Source organism: Hoplias malabaricus, chromosome 5 (assembly GCF_029633855.1).
Source record: "Hoplias malabaricus isolate fHopMal1 chromosome 5, fHopMal1.hap1, whole genome shotgun sequence".
Lineage (NCBI taxonomy): Eukaryota > Metazoa > Chordata > Actinopteri > Characiformes > Erythrinidae > Hoplias > Hoplias malabaricus.
In genome coordinates this window covers 40,807,896-40,821,110 of record NC_089804.1, presented here as the reverse complement: position 1 = coordinate 40,821,110, position 13,215 = coordinate 40,807,896, and the positions used below count along the sequence as shown (strand labels likewise).

The 13,215-nt window shown below is 39.2% G+C and overlaps 2 protein-coding genes across 4 annotated transcripts; both read left to right on the top strand.

Annotated features, from left to right (window-relative positions):
- Positions 1–60: 60 nt before the first annotated feature.
- adipor1a (adiponectin receptor 1a) lies at positions 61–6,910 on the top strand. Its single transcript, XM_066671215.1, has 9 exons — positions 61–200; positions 810–891; positions 2,068–2,276; positions 2,368–2,484; positions 2,582–2,753; positions 4,039–4,225; positions 4,323–4,510; positions 5,419–5,612; positions 5,859–6,910. Exons 3-9 carry the CDS (start codon positions 2,136–2,138, stop codon positions 5,985–5,987), a joined length of 1,128 nt encoding a protein of 375 aa, XP_066527312.1. The 5' UTR covers positions 61–200; positions 810–891; positions 2,068–2,135; the 3' UTR covers positions 5,988–6,910.
- Positions 6,911–10,109: 3,199 nt separating this feature from the next.
- Positions 10,110–13,215, top strand: rabif (RAB interacting factor). 3 transcript variants are annotated; one of them, XM_066672654.1, is made up of 3 exons: positions 10,110–10,178; positions 10,879–11,037; positions 12,417–13,215. In XM_066672654.1, exons 2-3 carry the CDS (start codon positions 10,885–10,887, stop codon positions 12,663–12,665), a joined length of 402 nt encoding a protein of 133 aa, XP_066528751.1. In that variant the 5' UTR covers positions 10,110–10,178; positions 10,879–10,884; the 3' UTR covers positions 12,666–13,215. The 3 variants fall into 3 exon arrangements, with proteins under 3 accessions (XP_066528751.1, XP_066528750.1, XP_066528749.1); XM_066672653.1 differs by lacking the exon at positions 10,110–10,178 and adding an exon at positions 10,480–10,667; XM_066672652.1 differs by lacking the exon at positions 10,110–10,178 and adding an exon at positions 10,488–10,667 and having other exon boundaries at positions 10,874–11,037.

The following is a 13,215-nucleotide window of genomic DNA, read 5'->3' as shown; positions in this document are numbered from 1 at the left end:
TGCTCACAACAATATACAGTGAGTCCTGTTACCAGCAGATGGCGCAGTTCTGTTATTGGTTTAGAGCTAAGCGGCTGCTGACAGTGGTTGCCTGGCATTAGCAATAGCTCCGGTAGCGGTTTCTCTCTCTTTCAGACATATTGCTGCTTTGTGTTGCTTGGTGGCGTTTCTTTTTTCATGCGCAGCTTCATTAACGATAGGTAAGTTACGTTGCGACGAAACCTACCGAAATATAATAAATTCAGTTTGTTAAATGATGGATGGTAATGTAGTTTCGGACTGCCAAAGCTATCTGCAGAAATTATTTCTCATTTTGTAGCCGTCAGAAGCTCAGTGAGGTTAGCTTTGTTGTCATGAGAACCAGCGAAGACAGTTGATCCTTAATTCGTTTTAAACGAACGTCGTCTCTCATGCTACTGCTCTTTGTGTTTTTACTACTGTAAATTCATTTTTTGTTTATAGAAATGAACGTTAATATTGAGAGAAGGCGTAATGTATCTAACCCAATGGAGGAAGGCTATAACTGGGTGGAGAGTCGATTTGTTTTATGTTCGCAAAGTGTGCACGACGTTCTTGACACCGCACTATATTTTATTCAACTCTCATCTGTTAACCGTTAAATTATAACCACACTACCCTCCTTCAAAAGCCTTGTCCTGAGTTTTTTTTTGCTAGCATTTTAGCCGTTTAATGCTAATTGGCTCTGTTGTGTTCACTGGATGAGGGACCAGTCCAGATGTGGATTTATGCAGAATGTAATTTGTCATTTGAGATGGTAATGTCCTGGTTTTGATTTTTGGGGATTTCAGGGTTGAATGAAAAACCCTAGAAGAAAGAAGAGCTCAGCGGCTTATCAAGACTCACTTGATTTGTCAGAAATCTTGTCAAAAGGTAATCTGTCCATTTTAAGTCCATGTGAAGTAAATAAGCCTATTATTGTTTAATTTGTGCTTGTTTTTATTCACAAATTTAAAAACTGATGAATGCATTTTCTGCTTATTTTTCTTTGCACGTTAAAAAAAATACTTCAAGAAAACATTTTACAGAAACGTCTGCCCTGAGATTATTTCTGTCCTGTTGATATATGTAATTAGTTCCAGTTTAAAAGAAGCTATTTAGCAAAAAAATAAAATAACGTTGGCAGACTGGATCCAATTAAAGCGTCTGTGCTCATAGATGTGTAAACTAGAACTAATTAAAGGTATCTCACCAATAAATTGGTTGTGGTGTTTTTGAGCTTGGCTTTTGTGACCAGTTCTCAGTTGAATGTGCATTGAAATGTCAGACTCTCAAATAGGACTTTAAATAAATAAAGAAATGTTTAATATATAATTATTTTATGCAATTTACAGTGATTATGAAGTTAACCCGTGTTTGTTTGCTGTTTTATTCTGTTGATCTCTTTCTGTCACATTCAGGAAGGTAGTGGCTTCACCCCAACGTTAGAAATACAGATAAATGTGCAACAAAACCACCAATTTATTATTTTTTTTTATTTTTAAAATTGCCCTGAAGCTGTAGTCGTTCATTCATTATCTGTAACTTTGTCTCTAGTTCAGTGTCACGGTGGGTCCAGGGCCTACTCTGCATCACTGAGGGCACTGTAGGAATACACCTTGGACAGGGCACCAGTCTATCACAGTGCAAAACACTCTCACATTCACGTACACACACACACACACACACACACACACCTGTGCACACTTTTTCTGAATTGCCAGTCTACCTAACAGCTTTGTGGAAACTGGAGCATCCGAAGGAAACCCACACAGACACAGGGAGAACATGCTGAATTTCTCACACACAGTCACCCAAGGTGGGACTTAAACCCACAACCCCAGGACACTGTGCCTCCCCATCAGTACTCAGTCAAACTAAGAGCAAGATTAATTAAAGTAATAACGACATACTTCGTAATTCACGCTTTGTCATATTAGTGATGTCCAGTGCTTTGTGTTCATGCAGAGTTTAGCTACATTGTAAATTAGGGCCTGTTTGTAGTCTGTTGCCTTGTGTGTGCTGACTTTGACCTCGCTTTAACAGAACCGTATATTTTGTTTTTTTCAGAAGTAATCCAAAGTGTCACGTTTCAGTGAGAGACAACAGTCCTGGACAGGTCACAGGACAATCTACTTATGTCAGGTCGAAACGGGTCTGCCAACGATGCAGACTGTCAAATCTCTGAGGACTGTCATGTCCCGACTGACGTGGAGCTGATTGAGCTGGGACCTCTTTTGGAGGAGCCAGGGCCCTTGGTGGCTAACACACACTCAGAGGTAAATTAATGCTGTATTCTTTTGTCCGTATTCACTTTTAGGAATGTTTCCCAAACTGTTGTGTGATTTGATGATTGTATGATTCTCTCAGCAGGGGGCAAGCGATCTTGCAGTTGAGGAAAATGATGAAGACGAGGTGGGTGAGGTTCTCACTCTTCCCTTGCAGGCTCATCACGCCATGGAAAAGATGGAAGAATTTGTCCACAAGGTATGATCTTCAAGTAAACCTTTGAGTATAGATAGAGTTGTGGAGCAGTCTTTGATGCAAGGACCATCCTGTTTTCTTGGCTTTTTGCTTCCTGCAGGTTTGGGAAGGCCGCTGGAGGGTCATTCCCTTTCATGTTTTACCTGAGTGGCTTAAGGACAATGACTACCTCCTGCATGGACATCGGCCACCCATGCCATCCTTTCGTGCCTGCTTTGGGAGCATCTTCAGAATCCACACAGAGACTGGGAATATATGGACTCATTTGCTCGGTGGGTTTCGATTACATTGTGTGGCCTAGAAAATAACAGATGCTCTTGTGAAGCTCATGTATATATTTATGGCTGGGTAAGAAGCTCCTCCAGTTACAGCAAGGGTGACAGATCCTCACGTGAACTTGTGACATGCTGCTCTTAGCTTAATTTAAATTAATTAACTGAAATGGAAATTAACAAAAATATATCCAAATTTAGAAATGCACTTCTATTTAATCCAGTAATTAGCAATTGCAAATGTATTTATCTGAACAAGAGTAGAGTGTAGTATTAAAGATGTTTAAACATATATATTGTATTAAAGTTTAGAGCGGTACCCTTGCTCTACCATCACAATATTTAAATTTAAAAGAACAGTGGCCAGGTACATACTTGCAGGTGTTTTTTGGATATGTCAGGAGTATTTATAGTTTATATACTTATGTACTTGGCCGAGCCTCAAAAAAAGATGTTTCAGCACCTTTTGCTGGGTTTGCTGGTTACCAGAGCGACTGCTTCTCAAACCAAAGAAATGTGGAATACAAATCATGATCGCAACAGAGAACTTGTTAAAACAAGGATTAACATTGGCTTTGGTTTTGAATGTTAGAGCTGAAAGGAGAAGTGAGACAGTTTTTTTTTTTTTTTTTCTGAAGAGGTGAGATATTTAATTATTTACAGCTGTCTACTAAAGCAGGCTGCCAGGATATCATTGCCTTGGATTTTGTTACCTGTAATGAGATGTACCTGTGTTACAGCGTAGAAGTACAGTTATTACTGTAGGGGCTGGTTGGATTCCTAACAGGCTTTTATTTTGTTCTTAATTTTCTTTTTAACCTTTTTAAATGGTTCCCAAACGTTTTTCTGCAGTTCCACATTTTTTTTATTTGGCCATTATTACGCTTCTGCTGTCTCTCTTCATTTTAGCATTTTTCATTCACATCCATTTAATACATACACTGTAAATTATTTCTTGTAAATTCTACAGTAAAATACTGACAGCAGAGTTCCCAGCCATTTACCGTATTTTTACAGGAACACTACTATATTTCAAATTTACAGCATATTACTGTAATTGAATAATACAATCATTTACTGTAAATACTGTGATTTACAGTAAAATACTGTAGCAGACTCGCTGTAAATTTACAGCATTTTTTTACAGTGTAGATTTTTGTCAAACCTTTAAATTAGTACAAAGGCTAAATGTTCACTGTTTAAGTACTTGTGAAACTGACTGGATGAACTAATTAATTTCTATGTTTTGCCTCATCTTTAACAAGCTGTTCGTGTATTTCCACAGGGTTGATCTTGTTTCTGTGTCTGGGCACGCTCACCATGCTGAGACCAAACATGTACTTCATGGCACCCCTACAGGAAAAAGTAGTATTTGGAATGTTCTTTTTGGGAGCGGTGCTCTGCCTCAGCTTCTCTTGGCTTTTTCACACAGTCTACTGCCATTCAGAGAAAGTGTCTCGCACCTTCTCCAAGTGAGATAACCTTGTAGCACAGAGCATATTTACACTAGAAAATATCATTTTCAAAATTGAATGTCCCACGTTTTTCTTGGTTCTTTTTCTTCCTCAGGCTGGACTACTCTGGCATTGCTCTGCTGATCATGGGCTCATTTGTGCCCTGGCTCTACTACTCATTCTACTGTTCTCCCCAGCCTCGTCTAATCTACCTCACTATTGTCTGTGTGCTGGGTATTGCGGCGATCATCGTGGCCCAATGGGATCGCTTTTCCACACCTCGACACAGACCCACACGAGCAGGTATATTTTATCTGGGTCAATAAACAGGGCCTGGATTCTCAAATGTACCATATCACAGAGGCTTCATAAATGCTGCTTTGCATGTTTTTCGAAACAAGTTAAAGGGGAATAACAAAGTTATCTAGTGTAAAATGCTTGAGAAACCTATAGTCAGAACAGTATGGATTGGAACCAGAAATCTGAAATTTAAAGGGCTTTACCACTACACTAACCACTCATTAAGATAAAGTCTTTAAAGTCATGTTCGGATGAAATTAGAACCAGTCATTCATTCATTGTCTGTGACCCTTATCCAGTTCTGGGTCACGGTGGGTCCGGAGTCTACCCAGAATCAATGGGCGCAAGGCAGGAACACAACCTGTAGGGGGCACCAGTCCTTCACAGGGTGACACACACTCACATATTCACTCACACCTATGGACACCTAAGGTCCCTGTCCGGGTGACTGTCTGTGAGGAGAGTATTGTGTTCTCCCTGTGTCTGCGTGGGTTTCATCCGGGTGACTGTCTGTGAGGAGTGTGGTGTGTTCTCCCTGTGTCTGCGTGGGTTTCCTCCGGGTGACTGTCTGTGAGGATTGTGGTGTGTTCTCTCTGTGTCTGCGTGGGTTTCCTCCGGGTGACTGTCTGTGAGGATTGTGGTGTGTTCTCCCTGTGTCTGCGTGGGTTTCCTCCGGGTCCCCCGGTTTCCTCCAAAAACACACGCTGGTAGGTGGATTGGAGACTCAAACCGTCCGTAGGTGTGAGTGAGTGTGTGTCACCCTGTGAAGGACCGGTGTTCCCACCTTGCGCCCAGTGATTCCGGGTAGGCTCCGGACCCACCGTGACCCTGAACTGGATAAGGGTTACAGACAATGAATGAAAGAATGAATAACTTTCATTAAAATGCCGAAATGTTGTATTCCCTCGCAGGTGTTTTTATGGGTCTTGGACTAAGTGGTATAGTCCCCACCATGCATTTCACGATCGAGGAAGGCTTTGTCAAGGCCACTACAGTGGGACAGATGGGTTGGTTCTACTTAATGGGCGCAATGTACATCACAGGGGCTGGGTTGTATGCTGCGCGAATTCCTGAGCGCTATTTCCCTGGAAAGTGTGATATCTGGGTGAGTTTACCTGTTTCTTAATCATGAAAATCTTCTTGTGTAGTAGTCTGAAATGATCAAATTTGTCCATTAATTGTGAATATAGTCTGTGGTAATAGATGTTTTTGCAATGGCTATTATTGTTTAATAACTCTTGTGTTTAGTTATTTTATACATTGCAAATAAATGAGGAAAGATCATATTAGAATAAAAATGTGAAACATACAGCATGATTTTACTGATATTTTGTCTTTCTCTTCTGCTTAGTTTCATTCCCACCAGATATTCCATGTGCTTGTGGTGGCAGCTGCCTTTATCCATTTCTATGGGGTGTCTAACCTCCAGGAATTCCGCTACGGGCTTGAAGGAGGCTGCACTGATGATACTCTACTCTGAGATTTATAACCACATCAGTGTCACTTCTAAAAACATGGTCACCAGTGCCCTTTTCTGTCTTCATCCCTTTTTGAAATCCCTTTTCTCTATTCAGATAATCTGGTGGTGTATGTTTTGGAGAATGCTGGTGTGACAATACAAAGCCTCTCTATTAAAGTGAAAGATGTGTATCGCTTTTTAGCAGAGTGTGTTTTGAGTAAAGTGTGTAAAGCTGAAAAGTACTTTACAGCTGAAATGTTATCCTGACATCATTGAACACCAAATTAAATGCAATATTTATTAGATTTTCAATCCTAGTGCACTTTCAGACAAGCTGTAGAGCAGCCCTCCGATATTAAAATGCTGTTACTTTTTTTTTTTTAATTTAATTTAATGATGTTTTTGCAACATCATTTGATGCACACTCCGTTTATTGCCCTGTTTTTATAAAAAGAATCATGTCTGTGTGTTTCCTCGAATCATACTGACTGGAAAACGCACAACGGGCAAATAAAGGATCATAGAGTAATGAGTTGAGACTCACTTGAGCTTTTACTAATTCACATTTTCACTACAAGGTCCAACGGAGAAAATCCTGAAAAATATTGACGCACCTTACAGTATAATATTCGGAATTAAAGAGAAAAGCTACTGCATGGTGCCAAAATGGAGTCTATAAAACATGAACTTTAGAATTCCTGTGCCTTAGGCCAGTGAAAATAGTTTTATGTAGATTGGCCAAAATCTGCAGTCTGGTAATCTTTGTTAGTCTCAAACTTAAACAGAACTTTTCTTTAAATCTTAATGACCTTAAAGGTCGGTTACATCAAGGACATTTCTCAAACTGCTGTTAATATTTCCTTTTTAAATAAGCTGACTGTGGCATTATTACAGACTAAACACTAAACATTTGAAGTGTTGATTTGTTGTGTTCTTTGTAGAAGTAATCATACATTTCACAAATGTAAAAATGATATAATAAATATTTAAGAACAGTAAATCTGCTGTGAATGTTTTATTTTAAATCTTCTATGTCTTCATTTATTTATAACTAAATAGACTTGGTTGACAGAATTTTGTACTATTGACTTGGGTTGGGGCAGTGGTTAATCTACTGAGGTGTAGTTTAGCACTAAACTAACATTAACCCTTTGCCTGAATACAATCTAAATTTAACCCCACGAGACAGTTTAAAATTATAGCTCACATATGAAATAGAGAAATAACCCAACATAAAATCCCAAGTTACTAAACTCAGCGTTTGGGAAAGAAAAGGGAATAAATTAATAAATTAAAACCCCAGCTTGGGCGGCACGGTGGAGCAGCAGGTAGTTTCTCTGTCGCAGCCCCAGGGTCCTGGAGTTTGCGGGTTCAAGCCCCATTCCGTGTAACTGTCTCGTGGGTTTTTTTTCGTCGGTATCCTCCCACGCTCCAAAAACACACGTTGGTAGGTAGATTGGTGACTCAAAAGTGTCCGTAGGTGTGAGTGAATGTGTGTCGCCCTGTGAAGGACTGGCGCCCCCTACAGTGTGTGATCCTGCCTTGCACCCAATTATTCCTGGTAGGCTCTTGGCAGTCTTTACAGCCTTTTATAGATTGGCAGTCGATACAATTAAATTTATATATATATATATATATATATATATATATATATATATATATATGGGAAATAACTGACTAAAGGTACCTCCAATAACATGCAATTTTATTAAATGCCTTATGTGCTAAAAAAGTATTCCTCTATTTCTCATAATTTTGACATAATGCCACAATACTACCGTAACTGAATAAAGGAAGTAATTTAGGGTGACCAGACGTCCTCTTTTACCCGGACATGTCCTGGTAAATTTCACAAACGTCCGGGATTTTGTTTTTCCAGAGCCTATATAGAATTTGGAGAAGCGTTTAGTTCACAAACTAGTCCCGCCCTCCCCTACTCCGATTGGTTCGCTTGAGTAAGAAGAGGGAGTGGTGAAGTAGCCTAAATTCTTCTGATTGGACAGTCTGACTGCAGGGCACCGTTATTGGACGATAACCTTCTCTGTAAACATTTAATTGGTCAGTCTGCACGTCAGTAGTCGTCCCCCCCGCCCCCCCGGAGACGCGTCCTCTTTTTCACCATCTCAGAAGATCTGGTCACCTACAGTAATTGGATATCAACAGTGTAATGTTCCGCTATATGTTTTCACTTATATATTTTTTTTCATTAACTGTTTTAATTAAACGTTTCCTGAAAACTAACTTTACTGACACGGGCTGAGCATTTCCGCTTTGAAACAGCATCATTTCAAAGACTTATGAGGGCGGACTTTCAGTGTAATTGAGGATTAAAAATGTTTAAGGATAACTCAGCGTTTGGGAAAGAAAAGGGAATAAATTAATAAATTAAAACCCCAGCTTGGGCGGCACGGTGGAGCAGCAGGTAGTTTCTCTGTCGCAGCCCCAGGGTCCTGGAGTTTGCGGGTTCAAGCCCCATTCCGTGTAACTGTCTCGTGGGTTTTTTTTCGTCGGTATCCTCCCACGCTCCAAAAACACACGTTGGTAGGTAGATTGGTGACTCAAAAGTGTCCGTAGGTGTGAGTGAATGTGTGTCGCCCTGTGAAGGACTGGCGCCCCCTACAGTGTGTGATCCTGCCTTGCACCCATTTATTCCTGGTAGGCTCTTGACCCACCACGACCCTGAACAGAATAACGGTTACAGACAATGAATGAATGAACCCCCAGCATATTTAGAGGTTATTTGTTCATGCATAGACCTCTAGTGACCAGTTTACGTTAACAAATAATGTTAACCCCAAGCATGACACCAGGATACATTGCCCTCTTGTGGCCATTTCAAGTTATAACTCACACATAATGTGAATTTCTTCAGTTGTACACGACACATGATGAAAAAGCAGGTTATCGCCTTATTCTGCTCCAAAATCGTGTTTTCATGTTTTGTTGTAATTATTTTAATATATATTTTTAACATGCACTTTAACATTCATCCACTCAAATTATTTAAAAGGCCAGTTTTATATTGTCACTTTCATGTCTTTCTATTATATTTAATAACTTTTTTATATGTTCCCTGGAAGAATATAAGAATGTTTATTATTTCATATGAATTTGAAACGTAGATCGTTAATTGCCTTTTTCATTTAGGAAAATATAGCTAAAAATCCGAAGGATAGATCAACCTGGAAATACTTTCCATTTTTGTAAACAAATTTATTCCAGAGCCTAGTATGTCCCAGGTATTAAGGGTTTTTCTACATTAATCAATTGTATTCTTAAAGTTATTTTCCTCCCTTCTGTCTAAAGGTTTGGATCCAGATTTCCAGATATTATCTGTTTTAACAGGTGTATTATGTAATGTAAAATAGGAAGTGTTGTGTATATTCATTCATGTTCACATTTATCATTTATTAAGCTTCAAACACAAGTTGGGGAAACAGTTTTATTATTTGTAAAGCTAAAGGGATTTGTTCTTTATTTTATAGGACGAATGGCTTGTCCTTCATAATAACAATGGGCCGTGACAGTGTGGAAAATGCCCTCTAGCTGTGCGTGACAGCCATTACACTTTGCTTGGCCTACATTACAGTGGTCGTTGAGAGTGAATGAACCGCCCTCTGGCGGTACATGGCAGTCTTTACAGCCTTTTATAGATTGGCAGTCGATACAATAAAATTTTTATATATATATATATATATATATATATATATATGGGAAATAACTGACTAAAGGTACCTCCAATAACATGCAATTTTATTAAATGCCTTATGTGCTAAAAAAGTATTCCTCTATTTCTCATAATTTTGACATAATGCCACAATACTACCGTAACTGAATAAAGGAAGTAATTTAGGGTGACCAGACGTCCTCTTTTACCCGGACATGTCCTGGTAAATTTCACAAACGTCCGGGATTTTGTTTTTCCAGAGCCTATATAGAATTTGGAGAAGCGTTTAGTTCACAAACTAGTCCCGCCCTCCCCTACTCCGATTGGTTCGCTTGAGTAAGAAGAGGGAGTGGTGAAGTAGCCTAAATTCTTCTGATTGGACAGTCTGACTGCAGGGCACCGTTATTGGACGATAACCTTCTCTGTAAACATTTAATTGGTCAGTCTGCACGTCAGTAGTCGTCCCCCCCGCCCCCCCGGAGACGCGTCCTCTTTTTCACCATCTCAGAAGATCTGGTCACCTACAGTAATTGGATATCAACAGTGTAATGTTCCGCTATATGTTTTCACTTATATATTTTTTTTCATTAACTGTTTTAATTAAACGTTTCCTGAAAACTAACTTTACTGACACGGGCTGAGCATTTCCGCTTTGAAACAGCATCATTTCAAAGACTTATGAGGGCGGACTTTCAGTGTAATTGAGGATTAAAAATGTTTACCCTTTAATTAAGCACACAAATTTAACTTAAGACCGGCGGGGGACTTCAGTAGCGAGAATTTATATACGTGCGTCCTTCATGAATATGGTATTATTTCTTTGGAATTCCGGAAAATAAAGGGGAACCTACTTTAATTTCTTTTGTCCCTGGCCGGTCTTTGTGATTCGGTGCGCTGTGAATGGTGTTTACTGGTTGAGTAAATAACAATGAGCCAAAGGTTTTGGGATTTCAGCGCGTTTCAGACACGTCTCTGACCGGCGACATCTCAGTTATTAACTCCCTCAGGTCATATTCCACTTTGCGGCGTGAGAGGCGAGTATTTTTACATAATTTGATAGGCGTGATAGGCGGCTAACGTCAACTGTAGCATGTGCTTCATTAACATCTACTACAAGTTTATGATAAATATTTTAAATCAATTATTATAAAGACCGTAGGTATAATGCGAATGTTAAAGTGGATTGTCACTTCAGCCTTAAATCCAATTCTGTACCGATGATCTGTTTCTCTTGTTGTAGAGCAGTGTACCATGGACAATAACAGTAATCAGAAATCTACCAGCGAAGGATGTGTTGATCCAAGTCTTGTGTCTGATGACGGGAAAAACGTGAAGTCTGTGCTTTGCCAGCGCTGTGGATCAAAGGTGTTGTGCCCAGGGGTGGCTGTGTTTGCAGAAAAGGAGGTAAGGGTATGCACATATATGTAGCATTTTTTTATTAATCTAAAAAGAGAGAGAGAATATTGATATATGTTGACGATAGATTGCGAGCTTTTTTGATAATTTGACATCACTGACATAATGTTCACCAAAGAATACAAAGAAAAATATTCCTTCACACTTCACACACTTTTGCTCAACAGCACGTGGTGTCGTTCTCAATTCCCAAACATTCAGAAATAATGACAGCTTATAATGGATATATTAACAAATGAACATTTTCTAAGTCTCAGTGTTTTTGCTATCTTTAAAACCCCTATTTTGTTTGATTTCCCTATTTAACGTCTATATTTTATTAGACTGTATAAGATTTATATGTGGGGAATAAACAATCAGCTTCATGACTGAGCATTTTGGCTTTGAAAGATGGTCTCAAATGCTGGGATTTAGACAACCAGGGTTTCAGGGTTGTCACAAACCTAGGAAACCAACCTTGTGAAACTGCAGGGCAGGCCTTTTGAGCTGCAGGCTGGCAGTAGCCTGATGAGTGATTTTAAATAATTGACAGGTTCAAATGCGTAATGCACATATTGAAAGAAAATGAATGTTTTTTTTATTTTAATAATTTCTAAATACAGGATTATCATGCACAGAGTTGTTTGTGTTTATTTTTAAATGTTTTAATTCAGTGATTAAAGCTACACTATATTGCCAAAAGTATTCACTCACCCACCAAATCACTGAATTCAGGTGTTTCAACACTTCCATGGCCACAGGTGAATAAAACCCAACCCAACAATGGGTCTCTGTCAGCAGCTTAGTGAATTCCAACGTGGTACAGTGAGAGGATGCCACCTGCGTCGTGACATTTCCTCATCACTAAATATTACTAAGGATTCTCTGAAGTGACGTCTCCGTCAGGCGATCCGATGGACGAGTCTGGGTTTGGTGGTGGCCAAGGGAATGGTTCTTGTCTGACCGCATTGTGCTGAGTGTAAAGTTTGGTGGTCTGGTTGTCAAAACCTCCCCTAAACACACTCCTAAACCTTGTGGAAAGCCTTCCCAGAAGAGTTGAAGGTGTCATAGCTGCAAAGGGTGGGTCGACATCTTATTACACCCTATGGATTAGGAATGGGATGTCACTCAAGTTCATATGTGTGAATGCAGATGAGTGAATACTTTTGGCGATATCGTGTACCACTTTAAAGACACTACATGAAATTATACATAACTATACACTGGACATCAAATATGTCTTCACTCATTGACCATTTGGGGTAATTGAAAGTTAAGTTATATAACTACCGATGTACAGACATAATTTCCTGAGCTATCAGACCAGATAACAGCCAAATAATTTCTGTAATCCATTTTTCTGAACAACCCCCGTTTTCTCTGACCAGCTTTTTCTGCCTTCGATGCGAAAGAAGAACACCATTAACCAGTCTGATGGAACTTTAGATGGGGACACATTAACGGCTCACTGGCTCGTAGATGATATGTACACCTTTGAGAATGTGGGCTTCACCAAAGATGTGGGGAAGGTGAAGTATCTTATCTGTGCTGACTGTGAAATCGGACCGATCGGATGGCACAACCTTGATGATAAAAAGAGTTTCTATGTGGCACTGGACAGAGTTAATCATGAATAGAGAACATCTGAGCTTTCTCAGAACACCTTTTAGGATATGGACACCCCTTTTTGACCATCAGCACGCTGAAACTACAGTTTCAAAGTTTTTTCTTACCTTTTTTGAGATGCCTTTTGTTGTCTATTTGTCTGAATTAATTATTTAGATGAAATTCATTGACAGTGGTCCGTGTCCAAGAACAAGGCATTAACTAAAATAGTTTAGTGAATACTTATGTATATGAGTTCAGAAAAATGCCTTTTAACATTTCCAATCGTAAAAACCTGCTTGCTGCATAAATATCTTTATCAATTCTACACTTAACTAACATGGCTTTTATCTAGACACATCTGTAACTGTCTCTCTGACCTTTAACTGCTTCAGGAAGATCGTTATTAAAAAATGCTGTGTGTAGTCTCAATGTAGTATGCTTTTATTTATCTCCTTTAGTTTTCTTACTGTATGTTTTCTATAGTCAGACTTCTCAAATTTATGAACAGAAATGGAGTAATACTTATGTATTGTAATTTGCAGATCTGCAGTCTTGACCTTAAATGAATAAACTGATGAA

Bases quoted from the DNA above. Each gene is read 5' to 3' on its own strand.
- rabif (XM_066672654.1), top strand. From the start codon at position 10,885: ATGGACAATAACAGTAATCAGAAATCTACCAGCGAAGGATGTGTTGAT. The intron at 11,038-12,416 runs GTAAGGGTATGC...TTCTCTGACCAG, and splicing joins CTGTGTTTGCAGAAAAGGAG to CTTTTTCTGCCTTCGATGCG.
- adipor1a (XM_066671215.1), top strand. From the start codon at position 2,136: ATGTCAGGTCGAAACGGGTCTGCCAACGATGCAGACTGTCAAATCTCT. The intron at 2,754-4,038 runs GTGGGTTTCGAT...GTATTTCCACAG, and splicing joins TATATGGACTCATTTGCTCG to GGTTGATCTTGTTTCTGTGT. The intron at 5,613-5,858 runs GTGAGTTTACCT...TCTTCTGCTTAG, and splicing joins CTGGAAAGTGTGATATCTGG to TTTCATTCCCACCAGATATT.